The sequence below is a fragment of the Scomber japonicus genome, chromosome 7, assembly GCF_027409825.1.
Source record: "Scomber japonicus isolate fScoJap1 chromosome 7, fScoJap1.pri, whole genome shotgun sequence".
NCBI classification, from domain to species: Eukaryota; Metazoa; Chordata; class Actinopteri; order Scombriformes; family Scombridae; genus Scomber; species Scomber japonicus.
The window spans coordinates 11,573,714-11,595,303 of NC_070584.1; the positions used below are offsets into that span (position 1 = coordinate 11,573,714).

A 21,590-nucleotide genomic window follows, 5' to 3' on the forward strand; every position below is an offset into this window, starting at 1 on the left:
CCAACATATAGTCTAAAGAGATAGAGATGCAATGTTCAATGGGCCTTAGCATAGATTTTAAAAGGGAGTGGTGTGCGTGTGGCTCCAATGATCCCTTCTGTACTAAGCTCAACTCCATCCAGAGTGGAAAAACAAAACTTCTGCAACAAACTGACGAAAAACAAAAACAGCTCAGTTCTAGCCAGACCTTCACCCAGACATACACGCTTTCCTGTGGAAAACAAAGCACACGATTCATTATCTACTCACAGGCATACATTTTCTGCACTCTCCATAACTTAACTCCTTATGGTTCAATTTTCTGAAAAATGTTTCAATATCTAATGGGTTTAGTTACCTGCAGAGAAAGGTAAAAAGGCATCCCTCCTCACAAACTTGCCCTCAGCATCCAGGAAGTGTCCGGGGTTGAAAGTGTTCGGAGTCTCCCATTCATCTTTGTCAAACAGGACTGATGTCAAGTTGGTTATCACAGATGTTCCCTGCATACACAATTACACAATAAGAAAAAATCCAACTCTGACAATGTTCAAATGGTTGGTCGAAAGGTAAGCATAAGTATAATTGAACATGGAAAGTTTATAGTTTTCATAAGCTTAAAAGAAAAGTTTATATAAAACAAACAGGTAAGACAGAAAATCAGTTTTAAGTACAGCCACACCTTGTTGACAGTTACCAAGGAGGGTCAGATATAAGTAAGTAGTCAGTAAGGTATTAACTGAAAAAACACAGCTCAATCACAGAGTCTCTGCTGAATGAGTGTTTTAAGCTTATGTGGGTGTATGATGTGGGTATTGGTTGAACACACCTTTCTATTCACTTGAATAAGAAAGTGTGTCCAAACTGGTTTGACTGGTTGTTCAGAATTTTATGTATCCGTATAATCTTTACACTCACATGGAGTATCTGCTTTAAAAGAAACAGTGAGTTGATACTTGTATGTTGTGTGTATATGATTTAATTATTGTCTCTTTGATTATTAGCATTACAATATACAATAAATGTATTTTTATAGCATTTTCTACTCTTCTAGTTTTAGTGGTATAAAGAACCAGGTGAATAATGTTATTACATATACATTACTATGTTTATTGCAGCGATATGAACTGATTTTTCCCACATGATATTTCACACATCACAAACTGCACTAAAAATCACATGTTGGTTTTCTGATAAACACATAACCAGTTTTGTCTAGTTGTTCAATGAGAAGATATTGCACCTTGGGAATAAAGTAACCGCCCAATGTCGTATTCCTGGCAGCCATTCTTAATCCATTGAGAGGAACAATGTTTCCCATCCTCTGGATCTCATGGATGACAGCGTCAGTGTAGGGCAGGTTGGGTTTATCAGCCATCGTTGGCTGTCGGGTCTGTCCAATCACACTGTCTATCTCTGCCAGGACTTTGTCTAGCAGGGTAAATTAAATATTTTTAATTAATTAGATAATGTGACTTCTCTCTAATTTAAATATGCCAGTTGAAGCTGATGTGGATATTGACATAATAATGTATAAAAATGTATGGAGTGATATCTCTGGTTCTGTCAAATAACTGGTATCCTTGTGCAAAAACAACCACCAGCTCCTCTGAATTACAGTAGCAAACATTTACTGTCTTAAGACACTTCAAGTCAGGTGGACTAATTGAAAAACAGACTGTTCTCACTGTGTGGCCTTCATGCATAATAAATATCAGTTTAGAAATACAGAAGAGAATCTCTAAATCAGCAGAAGTTGAGAAGTATGGCATCTTTGATCTTCATTATGTTCTTCATGGTTATTGTTTTATCTTTGTACTGCTGCTCTGTGATTCATCTGAACACCCACCTTGAATATGAGGGTTCTTGATGAGGTAGATGAGGCCCCACTGCAGGGTCTTTGAGGTGGTTTCACTGCCAGCCAAGAATAGATCCAGACAACACAGAACCAGGTTTCTTTCATCAAAGCCCAGTTCACTGTTTCTGTTGCACTGTCAGAGTGGAGGGACAAACATACAGTTGTGTTTGAAAAGATGTTGGTTTTGACTCTCACTTCAACAACAAGTACCTACTTTCTCTTCGATGAGGAAGGTGTCGATGTAATCTCGTGGGTTGCTGGGGTCCAGATCCAACTTGTGCCTCTCTATCTCAGACCTGATGGATGCCTCCAATGACTTAGAGTTGCTGAAGATGTCATTGTGAGGCCCGGGCAGATGTTTCATCAGTGCTGGGAATGCATTGTAGAGCTGTGTGGAGGGAAAATGAGGAGCTTATTCAATGGTGCTGGTTTAAATCATTTGGCAAATAAAAAGGTATTAAAATGGCTATGAACATTATCTGTTGAAATAAGTTTTAAACCCATACTGCAGGGGTGAAATCAGTCCCTGCAAGTCTGCAGTCTTTGAGCTGCATAAAATAAATAATTTTGTCCCCAGCCAGCATCCATATTGAACATACCAGACACTGCATGTTTAGTATATGGTTACTGTTTTACATACATGTTTCTTCTCAATGACACTTTCGATTGACATAAGAACTGCATTGGTTTTGGTCCTTGTTATGAATGGATGTAGCCATGTGAGGTTGTTCAGTGTGTCTGGGCTGCTTCCATGTCTTACTAGAGCCCATATGGAGCCTTCCAGATAGGCCATCTCTGTCAGGTTCTTCAGCATGCTCTGGAACTTGTGGTCACTGTAGTCAAACCGTCTCCCAAAGACTATCTGGCAGATTATGTTGGCCACTGCGTTGTTTAAGAGGGGCACAGGGTCAAAAGGCTCACCTGAACAGAAGAAAAGACTCATGTCATGCTGTACTAGATAGAAGTGTATTTAGTTTTTTTATTTTTATATTTTGCTCTTTTGTCTCTTGCAATGTGTGTGCCTGCCTCTCTCCTTCTCCATGGCCTCCTGGAGATGGCGGCTCTCTTCACAAATGCTCTGCTCGATGGAGCTCTTGGCCAATCCAAAGGTGCGTAATGTGGCCATGGCAAAACGTCGCTGTCTCCTCCACACCATCCCATTACTAAAGAAAAGACCCGCTAACGCACAAAGACACCAAATGATGTTGCTCAGAAGCAAGGAAGCAGGATGATACATAGAGTCTGACATACTGTGTGTGTTATAGATTTGCATGAATCACCTGAGTTTCCTGAATATATTCTGGTAACCATTGGGATATAAGGCCGGTCTACAAAGTTGTCAGCCTGTGTCACTATAGCTTCCTTCACCATCTTCCACCCAGTTACAAACACTGTTTTGTCTCTTCCCAGGCGCATGCAGAACACATTCCCATAAACATCAGCTAGCTGTGGATGCAGGAGCAGAGAATAAGTGGCCTGTTGTCTGACATGTGACCCAGATGCATTTTCTGTGACTTTCTATCAACAGGTTTTAAGCATTGTTTCGTACCATAGTCTCATGCAGATTTAAACATTTTGATTATTTCTCCATTCTTTTGGGCCTGTTAAACTCATATGAAGGCAGTGACTGTGTATACAATGTATTACTATTAATTAGCTCTTCCATCCTGTTGGACATGCTGAAGTTGTTAATTATCAAATTAAAAAAACACTACATGTTGATACAGCCACCTTACCTTGGTTAGGTAAATGTGAGGTTGTTTAGGATCAATGCTGAAGACATTTCCTAAGAGAGGGAGAGTTGGTGGTCCCGGAGGAAAGTTAGGTGGATCCTTTTTCTTCAGAAAATATGCTATGATGAGAAGAGCAAAAATTAAAAGCAGCACTCCCCTGATGTCAGACCCCAGCAACAAACCACACATCCACATTGTGAAGCAGAGGAGCAGACTGTTACAGATCAGTGTTTGGCCCCTGACTTGCCTCTTCATTTATTCCTAGTTAGAGATGGGCTGGTGCTCTGCTGACTCACAGCTTATGTAGACATAATGATGTATGTGTTTGTGACAGAAAGTTGGGACATCACTAATCAAATAAGAAATATAGGCTAAGAATGGGCTGAAAATGTACCCAAACATAGAAATGAAACAAAGGGCAGGTTTCAGTCATAAAAATCACAAATAGTTTTTTATTACAAGGTTAAATTAACCCTAACCCTTTAGGAGGAAAGTGTTTCATGTGTTGTTGAATTATAAAATAAAATTTGCAAAACATAACCAGCACAATGCTACTCAGTAGGATTTAACATTCAACATTTTACCATGAGTGATGCTAACAAGCTTTACAAAACATAGTATTCTCATACTTGGTTCATACATACATACATACATACAGACAGACATAGTTCCTTTGTAGAAGGGGCCATGCCTGATTTCAGCCATAAAACATTTGCAAATACATATTATACATAATTCAATACATTATAAACATTTCCTGATGGACAATTTTTCATGCTCGGAATTCTTTTCTTGCGAAAATGTGATCATTTGAAAATGGATATTACCTGTGTTGGCGTCACATCAGTCAGTGTAGTATTACTTGATTATTGACAAAACACATAGTCCTCATTTTGAACAAAAATTTATTTAAAAGTGAATCCGAAGATTATATGAAGTTTCAGCCATCTAGAGTAAGTCAAATAAAGTGGATATCCTCCACAGTTTTTACTTGTTTGTGTCTCAACTGAAAGTATTTTCCTGTTCAGATGCAGTGCAAGGATCATAAAAACAAGAATGAAATTATCACAAAAAAAACTTTTTTCACCTCTATTAATGCATAAATAAAATGCATTATGAGGGGATCTTTTAATGGTCTGTATGAACAGGCAGAACACAATTTGGGCACCTAACTGTTGTTTTAGGACAGAAAAATTGTGAACCTTTCCTTTAACTTCCACATTGTAGCCATGAATATATATTTTGCAAATGACTTAAACCAGAACAGTGACACATATCATCAAATCGTTTATTATTTGTTCACAAACATATTCAAATGTGTATGTATACATAAAAAAACATCTCACCTTTAATAACTACAAGGATATAGAGAAATGTCTTTTAAAGTCGGGAATCAACACAATAATCTTTTAATGTACAAAGCAGACAGTAACCAAGTCCTCATAACAGAGAATCATAAAACAGACAAAGGTTGATATGGTTTGATTATTATGGTTTGCTGTTACATCTTTCATAAATCTAATTAGATGAAAAATTGAATTCTGCGTAATTCAGCGAACCTTGGCGCAAACCTTGAAGGGTTGCGGTACATTTGTGGCTCCAATAGCTCCCTCTGTGCTTAACACTACTCCATCAGGAGCAGAGAATGAGAACTTCTGAAACAAGCCCACCAAAAACAGGAACAGCTCCATCTTGGCCAGCCCTTCTCCGAGACACACACGTTTCCCTGAGGAGTTTTGAAACACACACATTCAAAGGTTTAAAGGCTCAAGATAACAACGGATGTTCTAGGTCAGGTGATGTCTAACAGCGAGTTTGCTGTGGCTTACCTGCAGAGAAAGGAAGGAATGCTTCTCTCTTTACAAACTTTCCATCAGCATTTAGAAAGTGTCCTGGGTTAAAAGTGTCTGGAGTCTCCCATACAGTCTTGTCAAACAGCACAGAGGTCAGCGTGGGCATCAGGGAAGTACCCTATGAACAATGATCCACAGGGTGACACTAAGCAATGCTAATATTTTTAATTCCTATATTTTCATAAGAAATAGCCTTTTAAGACTTTTTGAACATCTGTGTAGATGCACCTTGGGTATGAAGTAACCGCCAAGAGTCGTGTCTTTGGAAGCCATTCTTAATACATTGAGAGGAACAATGTTTCCCATCCTCTGGATCTCATGGATGACAGCGTCAGTGTAGGGCAGGTTTGGTCTGTCCGCCATAGTGGGCTGGCGGGTTTGTCCGATCACACTGTCTATCTCCGCCTGGACTTTCTCTGCAAGTATAAAAAATTTAAGTATTTATGCATAGAGCAATTTAGAGAGAAAGAGTGAGTATGGTCACCTACCCTGGATGTCAGGGTTTTTGATGAGGTAAATCATAGCCCACTGCAAAGTAGTGGAGGTAGTTTCTGTTCCAGCCAGAAACAGATCCAGAGAACACAAAGCCAGATTAGTCTCATTGAAGCCCAGATCAGATTCTTTGTGCTGTTCAGGAATGCAGAGAAGACACAGTAATGAATAACTGTACAGCTGCAGTGCAGCACTGTATGTGTAATGCATGTTGGTCACATACATTCTCCATTTCAATGAGGAAACTGTCAATGTAGTCCCGTGGATTGTTGGGGTCCAGGTCCTGCTTGTGCCTCTGTACCTCCTGACCGATGAAGTCCAGGATGGTTTTGTAGTTGCTGAACATCCTGTTATGAGGGCCTGGCAAGTGCTTCATCACACTGGGAAAGGATTCATAGAGCTATTCCCCAGAAAACAAGAGATGAGAGACAATATAATTCACCTTTTGTGACAAAGTCAACCACAAACACGTGCCTCCCAGTTGGTTAATATTGACTCCCACAATCCCACCAGAGTGCCATCTCTCTGTCAGTGACTGAGCTAAGATGGATGTTCTTGACTTACTTGAACCCACATTGATCCCTCCAACTGGAAAGCCTCAGACAAAAACTTCAGCAACATCTGGAAATTGTGGTCACTGTAGTCAAACCGTTTCCCCATCACAAGCTGGCAAATGATGTTGGATACAGCATTGTTGAAGAGGCCTGCTGGGCTGAAAGGCTCACCTGGAGAGGGAGAGTCCACTGTTTAGGAGATACTATTTTATTTGTGTTGATTATGAGCTTATGCTGTGCTGATTGTAAATCACCTTTGTCATTTTCTATCTCCTCTTGAAGGTATCGGATCTCTTCACAGATGCTCTGCTCCGTGACACTTTTACCAAAACCAAAGTTTCGTAAGGTGGACAAGGCGAACCGCCGCTGTATCTTCCATTTTTCACCATTGCTCATGAACAGACCACCTACACACAAGCAGAGGAAATAAGAGTTAATGGCTGATGAAGAACTCATTACTGCACACACAGTATAAGGCAGTGAAAGAGAGATTTTTACACCTGTGGATCCTAAGTAAACCCTTTCAACAATTGCACTGTGCGGTCGATCCACAAAGTTCTCGGCCTGTGTCACTATGGCTTCCTTCACCATCTTGCACCCAGACACGACCACCATCTTTTCACCACCGAGGCGGACGCTGAACACGTTTCCATAGACATCAGCCAACTGAAGATGGTAATAAAATCAAAAATGACCAACAGAGCATTTCGGCATCGTACAAGTTTTATGAATTGTTCAATAATGAAACAAAACCTACCAACATCTTTGTAGCACATATAAGTGGAAGTTTGAGTTCCATTTACTATTTAACCATCAGATGTCAGTATATACCATTAGTTTCTACATCATATTGGATATTTTAAACAAATGCACGTTTGATAATGTGTGGACAATTTAAAGTTGCATTATACAGGTGAGTACATACAAATAGTTGAAATAGCTTCAACTCTTTCATACTTTGGCAAAGTTGTACCTTTTACTATGGTTCATGTCATGCCATTATCCTGATTGTGCAATAGTGTTGTGTGAAGTATTTCATGTGAGCTTTGTCAAGCCAATCTCATACATTTAAATTTTCAATTCAAACATTCAGTTGATTTGAATTTAATGTAAGGAGAAAACATTTTTATTGAACCTTTACCTTGCTAAAATAAATGTGCATAGGTTGCTCCAAACTGAAGAAATTCCCCACAAATGGGAGACCCAGTGGTCCTGGGGGATAATTTGGAGGATTCCTGTTTCTGAGGAAGTCTGCTATCAGTAGGAAGAGAAAACAAAACAATAGTATCCCCTTCAGGTCCAACCCCAGTAAAAAGCTGTAAAACCACATCGTGAAAGAGTCAAAACAGCAGCAGCAGCAGGAGGAGGAATGTCCGAGTGGAAAGGTTTGTGCTTCAGGATTGTTTTCCTCCGTACACCTCTGCTTGTATATTGCCTTGTCACGCTACACTCAATTCTGTAGTGGGTTAAATGATAGGGAAAAAAACCCGGACACAAAGTCTGTGCAAAGGTACAATGGTAATGTACTTACATAACCAGTCACAGGCCGCACCTACTTTCCCTCTTTCATAGCAACAAGAAACAACTCGCTTCAGGAAATTATTAATATACCTAAAAATATCGGTATTATGGGAATCACTCACAAGCAAAAACAGCCATAGCTCAGAAATATGATAACATACATGTAAAACCTCCACTGTGTTTCTGCTACTGTCATTTCACTCTGAGGGTGCAGCAACAAAACACTAATTCAGTAATCGTAATCATAAATCAGTAATAAAGGTAAAATTCTCCTCCTCATATTGGTGACCTTCATCATATCAAACCCACCAGACTTCCCCTGCAATTAGCCGAGGTATGTTAAGTCGTTAGAGTATCCATACAGTATCATACATGAGATGTAACTGACGCTATTAAAGAAATCACTAATTTACAAGCCTTAGTTTTAATGGTGCTGATCCTATTCAAAGCTCAGCAATATGATAACATACATGTAAAACCTGTCTTTCAATAACCTTCAACAGCAATTACATGTTAGTAGTATAAACAGAGTAAAATAAACAATACAAAGTGCAGTGGGAATCAAAGTAAATAAATGGACTTGGATCCTGCACACAATTAAAACTGGTCTCTATGAGGAGAAAATCAGAGAAAAAGTATGTAGTCTCTAAGAAATGCATCTTATTCTGTCAGGTATCTTTTATATGACCAAGAAATCTCAGACAACAGATATTTCAGGGAATTTATTATTGATGTTGAGACAGATTAAGTAATATGACAAACAATTGATGGCTAAAAGAAACACAACACTTATTATATTAGTCAGCTGAAGCTTAACAGCCTTGACTTTAGGTGTCATTTATAGACCCAAAGTTCACAGGACTATCTGTGTGTCAGAGTTCAAAACACCAGTATCCTTACAGAAAAAAAATGTAAAACTTATAATTAACACAAAAGACATTGTGATATAAAGGATGTATTGATGCATAACATATCATGAACTTCTGTGGCTTCATATTAATAGATGATCGAGTCAGTATTATTATGTAACACTCAGTAGATGAGCAGTTTAAGTCATTAAATCAACATCTCCCAGTTAACCAGTTCAGACACAGTTGTACTCATGAGTTCGTCAGAAATGACTGGATCAGCCTCCACAACAGCAACACATAGACTTGTTCTAAAGCATTTGGTATTCTGGTGTCAGAAAGATAGGGTCAATGCTGGCAACATTTCCTAAGAGACGGAGAGTCGGTGGTCCCAGAGGAAAGTTAGGTGGATCATTTTTGTTCAGAAAATACACTATGAGGGGAACAGCAAATTTAAAAAGCAGCACTCCTGAGGTCAAGTCCCAGCAACAAACCACACATCCACATTGTGAAGCAGAGAAGACTGTTATGGATCAGCTTGAGGCCCCTAACTTGCTTTTCTTACTTTTTTCTTGCTTTAATTCCTGGAAATGTGATCATTTTGATGAAAACTGGTGTAGTCTGTGTGCTAGGGTCAGAACCACCAGCGTAGAATTACTTGATCATTCTTGTTATTACCACCAGATGGTGCCAGAGGAAGACATTTTTAAATCCAGCACAGTTTGAAATATTTTACATTTCAATTATTTACAATTAAATGTTTTGTTGATGAATTATTTTCAAATGATTTGTTATTTATTTATAATAGCATGTAAAGGAGGTCGCTGTTACATGAGTCAGTGTAGTATTACTTGATTATTGACAAAATACATAGTCCTCATTTTGAACAAAAATGTATTTAAAAGTGAATCTGAAGATTATATGAAGTTTCAGCCATCTAGAGTAAGGCAACTAAAGTGGATATCCTCTACAGTTTTTACTTGTTTGTGTCTCAACTGAAAGTATTTTCCTGTTCAGATGCAGTGCAAGGATCATAAAAACAAGAATGAAATTATCAGGAAAAAACTTTTTTCCCTTCTATTGTTACATTGAAAATGCATTATGAGGGGATCTTTTAATGGTCTTTATGAACAGGCAGAACACAATTTGGGCACCTAACTGTTGTTTTAGGACAGAAAAATTGTGAACCTTTCCTTTAACTTCCACATTGTAGCCATGAATATATATTTTGCAAATGACTTAAACCAGAACAGTGACACATATCATCAAATCATTTATTATTTGTTCACAAACATTCAAATGTGTACATTAAACAAATCTCACCTTTAATAACTACAAGGATAAAGAGAAATGTATTTTAAAGGAATTAACACAATAATAATAAAATAATCTTTTAATGTACAGAGCAGACAATAACCCAGTCCTCATAACAGAGAATCATAAAACAGACAAAGGTTGATATGGTTTGATTATTATGGGTTGCTGTTACATCTTTCATAAATCTGGTTAGATGAAAAATTGAATTCTGCGTAATTCAGCGAACCTTGGCGCAAACCTTGAAGGGTTGCGGTACATATGTGGCTCCATTAACTCCCTCTGTGCTTAACACTACTCCATCAGGAGCAGAGAATGAGAACTTCTGAAACAAGCCCACCAAAAACAGGAACAGCTCCATCTTGGCCAGCCCTTCTCCGAGACACACACGTTTCCCTGAGGAGTTCACAAACACAGACATTCAAAGGTTTAAAGGCTCAAGATAACAACCAATGTTCTAGGTCAGGTGATGTCTAACAGCGAGTTTGCTGTGGCTTACCTGCAGAGAAAGGAAGGAATGCTTCTCTCTTTACAAACTTTCCATCAGCATCTAGAAAGTGTCCTGGGTTAAAAGTGTCTGGAGTCTCCCATACAGTCTTGTCAAACAGCACAGAGGTCAGCGTGGGCATCAGGGAAGTACCCTATTAACAAAGCAATACTAAAATTTTTAATTCCCATATTTTCATAAGAAATAGCCTTTTAAGACTTTTTGAAAGACTGTGTAGATGCACCTTGGGTATGAAGTAACCGCCAAGAGTCGTGTCTTTGGCAGCCATTCTTAATCCATTGAGAGGAACAATGTTTCCCATCCTCTGGATCTCATGAATGACAGCGTCAGTGTAGGGCAGGTTTGGTCTGTCCGCCATAGTGGGCTGGCGGATTTGTCCGATCACACTGTCTATCTCCGCCTGGACTTTCTCTGCAAGCATATGAAATTTAAGTATTTATGTATAGAGCAATTTAGAGAGAACGAGTGAGTATGGTCACCTACCCTGGATGTCAGGGTTTTTGATGAGGTAAATCATAGCCCACTGCAAAGTAGTGGAGGTAGTTTCTGTTCCAGCCAGAAACAGATCCAGAGAACACATAGCCAGATTGGTCTCATCGAAACCCAGATCAGATTCTTTGTGCTGTTCAGGAATGCAGAGAAGACACAATAATGAATGACTGTACAGCTGCAGTGCAGCACTGTATGTTTAATGCATGTTGGTCACATACATTCTCCATTTCGATGAGAAAACTGTCAATGTAGTCCCGTGGATTGTTGGGGTCCAGGTCCTGCTTGTGCCTCTGTACCTCCTGACCAATGAAATCCAGGATGGTTTTGTAGTTGCTGAACATCCTGTTATGAGGGCCTGGCAAGTGCTTCATCACACTGGGAAAGGATTCATAGAGCTATTCCCCAGAAAACAAGAGATGAGAGACAATATAATTCACCTTTTGTGACAAAGTCAACCACAAACACGTGCCTCCCAGTTGGTTAATATTGACTCCCACAATCCCACCAGAGTGCCATCTCTCTGTCAGTGACTGAGCTAAGATGGATGTTCTTGACTTACTTGAACCCACATTGATCCCTCCAGACAGATAGCTTCAGACATATACTTCAGCATCATTTGGAAATTGTGGTCGCTGTAGTCAAACCGTTTCCCCATCACAAGCTGGCAAATGATGTTGGATACAGCATTGTTGAAGAGGCCTGCTGGGCTGAAAGGCTCACCTGGAGAGGGAGAGTCCACTGTTTAGGAGATAGTATTTTATTTCTGTTGTTTATGAGCTTATGCTGTACTGATTGTAAATCACCTTTGTCATTCTCTATCTCCTCTTGAAGGTATCGGATCTCTTCACAGATGCTCTGCTCCGTGATACTTTTACCAAAACCAAAGTTTCGTAAGGTCGACAACGCGAACCGCCGCTGTTTCTTCCATTTTTCACCATTGCTCATGAACAGACCACCTACACACAAGCAGAGGAAATAAGAGTTAATGGCTGATGAAGAACTCATTACTGCACATACAGTGTTAGACAGTGAAAGAGAGAGATTTTTACACCTTGGCCTAAGTAAATCCTTTCAGCACTTGCACTGTGCGGTCGATCCACAAAGTTCTCGGCCTGTGTCACTATGGCTTCCTTCACCATCTTGCACCCAGACACGACCACCATCTTTTCACCACCGAGGCGGACGCTGAACACATTTCCATAGACATCAGCCAACTGAAGATAGTAATAAAATCAAAAATGAACAACAGAGCACTTCTGCATCGTACAAGTTTTATGAATTGTTCAATAATGAAACAAAACCTACCAACATCTTTGTAGCACATATAAGTGGAAGTTTGAGTTCCATTTACTATTTAACCATCAGATGTCAGTATCTGCCATTAGTTTATACATTATATTGACTATTTTAAACAAATGCACGTTTGATAATGTGTGGACAATTTAAAGTTGCATTATACAGGTGAATAAATACAAATAGTTGAAATAGCTTCAACTCTTTCATACTTTGGCAAAGTTGTATCTTTTACTATGGTTCATGTCATGCCATTATCCTGATTGTGCAATAGTGTTGCGTGAAGTATGTCATGTGAGCTTTGTCAAGCCAATCTCATACATTTAAAATTCAAACATTCATTTGATTTGAATTTAATGTAAGGAGAAAACATCCTTTGTATTGAACCTTTACCTTGCTAAAATACAAGTGTAGATGTTGGTCCAAACTGAAGTAATTCCCCACAAATGGGAGACCCAGTGGTCCTGGGGGATAATTTGGAGGATTCCTGTTTCTGAGGAAGTCTGCTATCAGTAGGAAGAGAAAACAAAACAATAGTATCCCCTTCAGGTCCAACCCCAGTAAAAAGCTGTAAAACCACATCGTGAAAGAGTCAAAACAGCAGCAGCAGCAGGAGGAGGAATGTCCGAGTGGAAAGGTTTGTGCTTCAGGATTGTTTTCCTCCGTACACCTCTGCTTGTATAATGCCTTGTCATGCTCCACTCAATTCTGTAGTGGGTTAAATGACAGGGGAAAAAAACCCGGACACAAAGTCTGTGCAAAGGTACAATGGTAATGTACTTACATAACCAGTCACAGACCACACCTACTTTCCCTTTGTCAAACAACACCCCTGTCATAGCAACAAGAAACAACTCGCTTCAGGAAATTATTATAATACCTAAAAATATCGGTATTATGGGAATCACTCACAAGCAAAAACAGCCATAGCTCAGCAATATGATAACATACATGTAAAACCTCCACTGTGTTTCTGCTAACGTCATTTCACTCTGTGAGGGTGCAGCAATAAAACACTAATTCAGTAATCGTAATCATAAATCAGTAATAAAGGTAAAATTCTCCTCCTCATATTGGTGACCTTCATCATATCAAACCCACCAGACTTCCCCTGCAATTAGCTGAGGTATGTTAAGTCGTTAGAGTATCCATACAGTATCATACATGAAATGTAACTGATCACTAATTTACAAGCCTTAGTTTTAATGGTGCTGATCCTATGCAAAGCTCAGCAATATGATAACATACATGTAAAACCTGTCTTTCAATAACCTTCAACAGCAATTACATGTTAGTAGTATAAACAGAGTAAAATCAACAATACAAAGTGCAGTGGGAATAAAAGTAAATAAATGGACTTGGATCCTGCACACAATTAAAACTGGTCTCTATGAGGAGAAAATCAGAGAAAAAGTATGTAGTCTCTAAGAAATGCATCTTATTCTGTCAAGTATCTTTTATATGACCAAGAAATCTCAGACAACAGATATTTCAGGGAATTTATTATTGATGTTGAGACAGATTAAGTAATATGACAAACAATTGATGGCTAAAAAACACACAACACTTATTATATTAGTCAGCTGAAGCTTAACAGCCTTGACTTTAGGTGTCATTTATAGACCCAAAGTTCACAGGACTATCTGTATGTCAGAGTTCAAAACATCAGTATCCTTACAGAAAAAAATTTAAAACTTATAATTAACACAAAAGACATTGTGATATAAAGGATGTATTGATGCATAACATATCATGAACTTGTGTGGCTTCATATTAATAGATGATCGAGTCAGTATTATTATGTAACACTCAGTAGATGAGCAGTTTAAGTCATTAAATCAACATCTCCCAATTAACCAGTTCAGACACAGTTGTACTCATGAGTTCGTCAGAAATGACTGGATCAGCCTCCACAACAGCAACACATAGACTTGTTCTAAAGCATTTGGTATTCTGGTGTCAGAAAGATAGGGTCAATGCTGGCAACATTTCCTAAGAGACGGAGAGTCGGTGGTCCCAGAGGAAAGTTAGGTGGATCATTTTTGTTCAGAAAATACACTATGAGGGGAACAGCAAATTTAAAAAGCAGCACTCCTGAGGTCAAGTCCCAGCAACAAACCACACATCCACATTGTGAAGCAGAGAAGACTGTTATGGATCAGCTTGAGGCCCCTAACTTGCTTTTCTTACTTTTTTCTTGCTTTAATTCCTGGAAATGTGATCATTTTGATGAAAACTGGTGTAGTCTGTGTGCTAGGGTCAGAACCACCAGCGTAGAATTACTTGATCATTCTTGTTATTACCACCAGATGGTGCCAGAGGAAGACATTTTTAAATCCAGCACAGTTTGAAATATTTTACATTTCAATTATTTACAATTAAATGTTTTGTTGATGAATTATTTTCAAATGATTTGTTATTTATTTATAATAGCATGTAAAGGAGGTCGCTGTTACATCTTACATAAATCTGTTTAGATGGAAAATTTGATGCTGCACAATTCAGCGAACTTTGGCGCAAACCTTGAAGGGTTGCGGTACATTTGTGACTCCAATAGCTCCCTCTGTACTTAACACTACTCCATCAGGAGCAGAGAATGAGAACTTCTGAAACAAGCCCACCAAAAACAGGAACAGCTCCATCTTGGCCAGCCCTTCTCCGAGACACACACGTTTCCCTGAGGAGTTCACAAACACACATAGATATAGATATTTATTTATTGTCACTGCATATGAAACACAACGAAATTTCATTTGTAGCCCCAAAAAAATCCCAAATGGTAATATGGCAAATTAAAGGCCAGCATCAAGCACTTGGACAACAGCAGAATCTCGCCATGTCTCAACCCAAGCATGAAGTAGAACTTGATCAAATCCTGTAAATGAGTTATATTCCTCAATTAATCTGTTCTCCACACAGCGTTTCTTCATTCCCACAATGTGAAACATTTATATTATCATGTTATAACATAAGTTTTATGTTATAACAAGAAACTATCACGTTATAACATGAAACATGACACATGAAACATTTCACGTTATAACATGATACTGATCCGTTTTTTTTCTCCTGGCGTGGCAGCAATACGCTGCCATAGTTTCTGGCTCCGATGGTTCTCAGCCTGCCTGATGGAAGGGTGCTGAACAGGGAGTGTCCCGGGTGTGAGTGGTCCTTAAGGATGTTGGAGGCCCGCTTGTGTACGCGGCTTGAGTAGATGTTGCTCAGGTGCGGCAGTGGAGAGCCGACAATCCACTGAGCTGTTTTAACCACCCGCTGAAGATCTTGTTTCTCCGCTGCGGTACAGCTGGAGTACCAGACTGTGCACCCATAAGTTAGAACACTTTCAATAGTACAGTTGTAAAAGTTAATGAACAGCATCCTCACATGGGTATTAGGATTTTCCAGGTGTGTTAGAGCTGTGTGAAGTGCAATGGCATCATCTGTGCATCTGTTGGCTTTGTAGGTAAATTGATGTTGGTCGTGGGTGTGGGAGGAGGGTGTATGCTTTGATATGTGCCAACACCAGTTTCTCGAAGCATTTTTTGACCATCGGGGTGAGAGCAATGGGCCTGTAATCTTTTAGGCTTGAGATTGTCGGGGGTTTTAGGTATGGGGATGATGGTGGTGGATTTAAAACAGGTTGGGACTGTGGTAGGGCTGAAACGATTACTTGAATTATTCGAATAATTCGATTACAAAAAATGATCGAGGCAGTTTTTCATGAATCGAAGCTTCGTTTAATGCATTTAACTTGTTTATATGACTTGCTCCGCTTGTGTTTTACACGGATGGTTAAACTGACGCACATCGCGTTACTCGCTATGTCGCGGAGCAGTTTACTAGAGAGTGAAAACTACAAAGTGTGTGCGGCATCTAGTCACGTGTGTTACACACACACACACACACACACACACACACACACACACACACACACACACACACACACACACACAAACCGATCGGTTTTCTAGTCATTTATTCGCCCGTCATGTCTTCTTTTTCTCACGTCACCGTGTGGATCATTAAGCTTGTTCTAGTTAGTGAACTATCAGTTTCTACCTGCTGAGAAGATCTCAGTCAGACAGTCAGCAGTAGGAGATGAGGAGAGGGGCTGGGAGAGGTTGATCTCAGGTCTCTACACTGAGGTAGGAGGAGCAGAGGAATCTAGTGCGCTTAATTGTATGGTAGCTTAATGATGCAAAAATTAAAATCAGTCACACTAAAAGTAAGTAAGTTCACGTATTTGTTTCAGATGGCACTGAAGTTAAATCCAATAAATGGGTTTAGTTTTGATTAAAACAATTGAATATTCAGACCAAATAGCCTTTGTCTAAGTTATAAATCTTGTTTCAAGGTAATTTTAGGTAGATACTTTACTGTATTATTATTTTATTTGTTTCAGAAGGTAATGCAGTTAAATGCAATAAATGGGTTTAGTTTTGAATAAAACCCACTTGATTGTTCATGTTCAGAGACATGTCTTTTTTGTCCTTTTTCTCATTTTTAGTTTCGCTATTTAATAAGGCAAAATAATTTATTAGATTACTCGATTAATCGATGAAATAATCAATAGAATAATCGATTATAAAAAATAATTGATAGCTGCAGCCCTAGACTGTGGCCAGTTGGAGTGACAGGTTAAAAATGTCTGTGAGGACTGAGGCAAGCTGGGCGGCACATGCCTTCAGTGCACGGCCAGGGATACTCTCGGGCCCTGCAGCTTTGTTGCTGTTGATGTTTTGAAGAGCCTGCTTGACCTGAAAAGACTGGAGAGTGAGTGGTGGATTGCTCTCTTGTACACTGTTGGTTGCAACTAGTCCATTGTTGTTGCTGTTTTCAAAAGGGGCAAAGAAAGTGTTGAACTTGTCCAGGAAAGAGAGATCAGTTGGGAGGGGGGGGGTTGTGGCCTTGTTTATAGTCTGTGATGTTTCTGATGCCTTGCCACATGCTCCGTGGGTTGTTTTCCTTGAAGCTGTCCTCAATGCGCTGCTTGTATTTGAGTTTGGCGTCTCTGATGCCTCTGTACAGGGCTGCTCTGGATCTGCTGTAAGCCGCTTTGTCCCCTGAGCTGAGTGCTGCATCTCTGACTCTGAACAGCACCCGCACATTGTTGTTGAACCAAGGTTTTTGGTTGGGGAATACCTTGATCAGCTTCTTTGTGCTTACATTGTTAGTGCAGAAGTTGATGTAGGATATCAGTCTCACTGTACTGCTCGATGTCAGTGTGCTTGAAAACTCCCCACTCAGTGTCCTCGAAGCCGTCCTGCAGTGCTAAGGAGGCCTCTTCAGTCCAGATGTGGTTTGGTCCTGCTGATGAGGGGCTTGGCCAGGATCAGGAACAGGGAGGCATGGTCTGATTGTCCGAGATGGGGGCAGAGGTGAGTCTTGTAGACTCCAGGTATATTTGTGTAAACTTGGCCTAGTATCTGTTATTTCTAGTTGAAACGTGGACATTCTTGTAAAATTTGGGTAAAACAGTCTTAAGGTTGGAGTGGTTAAAATCTCCTACTGCTGCAATAAAAACACAGTCCGGATGCGTGTTCAGTTGTTTGCTAATACCATCATACAGTGAGTCTATAGCTAGCTTAGCATTGGCTCGGGGATGGGCATAAACGGCCACAATGAAAGCTGCTGGGATCTCCCTCGGCAGGTAGAAGGGTCTGCATTTAATCATTAAAAACTCGAGGTCCGGGCTACAATGTCTTTCAATAACAGTGCTGTGCGTGCACTAGCTGTTGTTCACGTAGACACACATTCCTCCTCCTTTTAGCTTACCGGATGGTGCGACCTGCTAGCTCTACACAGCTTGATCAGGGATGTTGTCGTACAGCGAGGTCTCTGTTCTTATCATGACACAGCCGTCAGGGTGGCTGTGTTAGAGATCCGTAGTCTGATGTCATCCATTTTGTTAACAATCGAGCGAGCGTTGGCGAGAAAAAGACTAGGCACGGAGGGCTTGTGAGACTGTTCTTAGCCTAGCCTGGAACCCTGCCCGCTTGCCTTGCTTTGGCCTGCGCTCACAGCATCGCAGTCTGGTAAAAAGTCTCTAGGCGCTTTGCTGGGCGAGTGATCTCCAGAGGGATAGAGTCAATTCCTACCGAACGTGTTCAATGCAATGTTGTTTTATATATCTAAAATCTCAGATCTGGTATAAATTCTGATTATGCTGATTGCTGTGGAGCTCCGCCATGGTAACGGAATAATGCAAAGGTCTATGTATTCAAGATAACAACCAATGTTCTGGGTCAGGTAATGTCTAACAGCGAGTTTGCTGTGGCTTACCTGCAGAGAAAGGAAGGAATGCTTCTCTCTTTACAAACTTTCCATCAGCATCTAGAAAGTGTCCTGGGTTAAAAGTGTCTGGAGTCCCCCATACAGTCTTGTCAAACAGCACAGAGGTCAGCGTGGGCATCAGGGAAGTTCCCTATGAACAAAGCAAAACTTTGCAACACTAAGCAATACTAACATTTTTAATTCCCATATTTTCATAAGAAATAGCCTTTTAAGACTTTTTGAACATCTGTGTAGATGCACCTTGGGTATGAAGTAACCGCCAAGAGTTGTGTCTTTGGCAGCCCTTCTTAATCCATTGAGAGGAACAATGTTTCCCATCCTTTGGATCTCATGGATGACAGCGTCAGTGTAGGGCAGGTTTGGTCTGTCCGCCATAGTGGGCTGGCGGATTTGTCCGATCACACTGTCTATCTCCGCCTGGACTTTCTCTGCAAGTATAAGAAATTTAAGTATTTATGCATAGAGCAATTTAGAGAGAAAGAGTGAGTATGGTCACCTACCCTGGATGTCAGGGTTTTTGATGAGGTGAATCAAAGCCCACTGCAAAGTAGTGGAGGTAGTTTCTGTTCCAGCCAGAAACAGATCCAGAGAACACATAGCCAGATTGGTCTCATTGAAGCCCAGATCAGATTCTTTGTGCTGTTTAGGAATGCAGAGAAGACACAATAATGAATGACTGTACAGCTGCAGTGCAGCACTGTATGTGTAATGCATGTTGGTCACATACATTCTCCATTTCAATGAGGAAACTGTCAATGTAGTCGCGTGGATTGTTGGGGTCCAGGTCCTTCTTGTGCCTCTGTACCTCTTGACCGATGAAGTCCAGGATGGTTCCATAGTTGCTGAATATTCTGTTATGAGGGCCTGGCAAGTGCTTCATCACACTGGGAAAAGATTCATAGAGCTACTCCCCAGAAAACAGAAGATAAGAGACAATATAATTCACCTTTTGTGACAAAGTCAACCACAAACACGTGCCTCCCAGTTGGTTAATATTGACTCCCACAATCCCACCAGAATGCCATCTCTCTGTCAGTGACTGAGCTAAGTGATGTTATTGACTTACATGACCCCACATTGATCCCTCCAGCCAGATAGCTTCAGACAAGTACTTCAGCATCATTTGGAAATTGTGGTCGCTGTAGTCAAACCGTTTCCCCATCACAAGCTGGCAAATGATGTTGGATACAGCATTGTTGAAGAGGCCTGCTGGGCTGAAAGGCTCACCTGGAGAGGGAGAGTCCACTGTTTAGGAGATACTATTTTATTTGTGTTGATTATGAGCTTATGCTGTGCTGATTGTAAACCACCTTTGTCATTCTCTATCTCCTCTTGAAGGTATCGGATCTCTTCACAGATGCTCTGCTCCGTGACACTTTTACCAAAACCAAAGTTTCGTAAGGTGGACAAGGCGAACCGCCGCTGTTTCTTCCATGTTTCACCATTGCTCGTGAACAGACCACCTACACACAAGCAGAGGAAATCAGAGTTAATGGCTGATGAAGAACTCATTACTGTACATACAGTGTTAGACAGTGAAAGAGAGAGATTTTTACACCTGTGGATCCTAAGTAAAACCTTTCAGCAATTTCACTGTGCGGTCGATCGACAAAGTTCTCGGCCTGTGTCACTATGGCTTCCTTCACCATCTTGCACCCAGACACGACCACCATCTTTTCACCACCGAGGCGGACGCTGAACACATTTCCATAGACATCAGCCAACTGAAGATAGTAATAAAATCAAAAATGAACAACAGAGCACTTCTGCATCATACAAGTTTTATGAATTGTTCAATAATGAAACAAAACCTACCAACATCTTTGTAGCACATATAAGTGGAAGTTTGAGTTCCATTTACTATTTAACCATCAGATGTCAGTATATACCATTAGTTTCTACATCATATTGGATATTTTAAACAAATGCACGTTTGATAATGTGTGGACAATTTTAAGTTGCATTATACAGGTGAATAAATACAAATAGTTGAAATAGCTTCAACTCTTTCATACTTTGGCAAAGTTGTATCTTTTACTATGGTTCATGTCATGCCATTATCCTGATTGTGCAATAGTGTTGCGTGAAGTATGTCATGTGAGCTTTGTCAAGCCAATCTCATACATTTAAAATTCAAACATTCATTTGATTTGAATTTAATGTAAGGAGAAAACATCCTTTGTATTGAACCTTTACCTTGCTAAAATACAAGTGTAGATGTTGGTCCAAACTGAAGTAATTCCCCACAAATGGGAGACCCAGTGGTCCTGGGGGATAATTTGGAGGATTCCTGTTTCTGAGGAAGTCTGCTATCAGTAGGAAGAGAAAACAAAACAATAGTATCCCCTTCAGGTCCAACCCCAGTAAAAAGCTGTAAAACCACATCGTGAAAGAGTCAAAACAGCAGCAGCAGCAGGAGGAGGAATGTCCGAGTGGAAAGGTTTGTGCTTCAGGATTGTTTTCCTCCGTACACCTCTGCTTGTATAATGCCTTGTCATGCTCCAATCAATTCTGTAGTGGGTTAAATGATAGGGAAAAAAACCCAGACACAAAGTCTGTGCAAAGGTACAATGGTAATGTACTTACATAACCAGTCACAGACCACACCTACTTTCCCTCTTTCATAGCAACAAGAAACAACTCGCTTCAGGAAATTATTATAATACCTAAAAATATCGGTATTATGGGAATCACTCACAAGTAAAAACAGCCATAGCTCAGAAATATGATAACATACATGTAAAACCTCCACTGTGTTTCTGCTAACGTCATTTCACTCTGTGAGGGTGCAGCAATAAAACACTAATTCAGTAATCGTAATCATAAATCAGTAATAAAGGTAAAATTCTCCTCC

At 40.0% G+C, this 21,590-nt stretch overlaps 4 protein-coding genes across 4 annotated transcripts; all 4 read right to left on the reverse strand.

Moving 5' to 3' along the window:
• Positions 1-35: 35 nt before the first annotated feature.
• On the reverse strand, positions 36-3,762 carry LOC128362170 (cytochrome P450 2J1-like). Its single transcript, XM_053322856.1, has 9 exons — positions 3,571-3,762; positions 3,115-3,280; positions 2,861-3,013; positions 2,595-2,755; positions 2,049-2,222; positions 1,826-1,967; positions 1,220-1,407; positions 338-479; positions 36-211 (listed from the first exon to the last, which is right to left on the reverse strand). The coding sequence occupies exons 1-9, from the start codon at positions 3,760-3,762 to the stop codon at positions 36-38; spliced, it is 1,494 nt and encodes a 497-aa protein (XP_053178831.1).
• A 1,179-nt stretch (positions 3,763-4,941) lies between these two features.
• LOC128361311 (cytochrome P450 2J4-like) lies at positions 4,942-7,906 on the reverse strand. Its single transcript, XM_053321721.1, has 9 exons — positions 7,608-7,906; positions 6,967-7,132; positions 6,721-6,873; positions 6,477-6,637; positions 6,136-6,312; positions 5,909-6,047; positions 5,649-5,836; positions 5,397-5,538; positions 4,942-5,293 (listed from the first exon to the last, which is right to left on the reverse strand). Exons 1-9 carry the CDS (start codon positions 7,794-7,796, stop codon positions 5,118-5,120), a joined length of 1,491 nt encoding a protein of 496 aa, XP_053177696.1. The 5' UTR covers positions 7,797-7,906; the 3' UTR covers positions 4,942-5,117.
• Positions 7,907-10,123: 2,217 nt separating this feature from the next.
• Positions 10,124-13,183, reverse strand: LOC128361314 (cytochrome P450 2J4-like). Its single transcript, XM_053321724.1, has 9 exons — positions 12,836-13,183; positions 12,201-12,363; positions 11,953-12,105; positions 11,709-11,869; positions 11,368-11,544; positions 11,141-11,279; positions 10,881-11,068; positions 10,649-10,790; positions 10,124-10,545 (listed from the first exon to the last, which is right to left on the reverse strand). Exons 1-9 carry the CDS (start codon positions 13,022-13,024, stop codon positions 10,370-10,372), a joined length of 1,488 nt encoding a protein of 495 aa, XP_053177699.1. The 5' UTR covers positions 13,025-13,183; the 3' UTR covers positions 10,124-10,369.
• A 744-nt stretch (positions 13,184-13,927) lies between these two features.
• On the reverse strand, positions 13,928-21,234 carry LOC128361312 (cytochrome P450 2J4-like). Its single transcript, XM_053321722.1, has 9 exons — positions 20,933-21,234; positions 20,295-20,460; positions 20,047-20,199; positions 19,803-19,963; positions 19,464-19,640; positions 19,237-19,375; positions 18,977-19,164; positions 18,725-18,866; positions 13,928-15,119 (listed from the first exon to the last, which is right to left on the reverse strand). Exons 1-9 carry the CDS (start codon positions 21,119-21,121, stop codon positions 14,944-14,946), a joined length of 1,491 nt encoding a protein of 496 aa, XP_053177697.1. The 5' UTR covers positions 21,122-21,234; the 3' UTR covers positions 13,928-14,943.
• Positions 21,235-21,590: the final 356 nt, after the last annotated feature.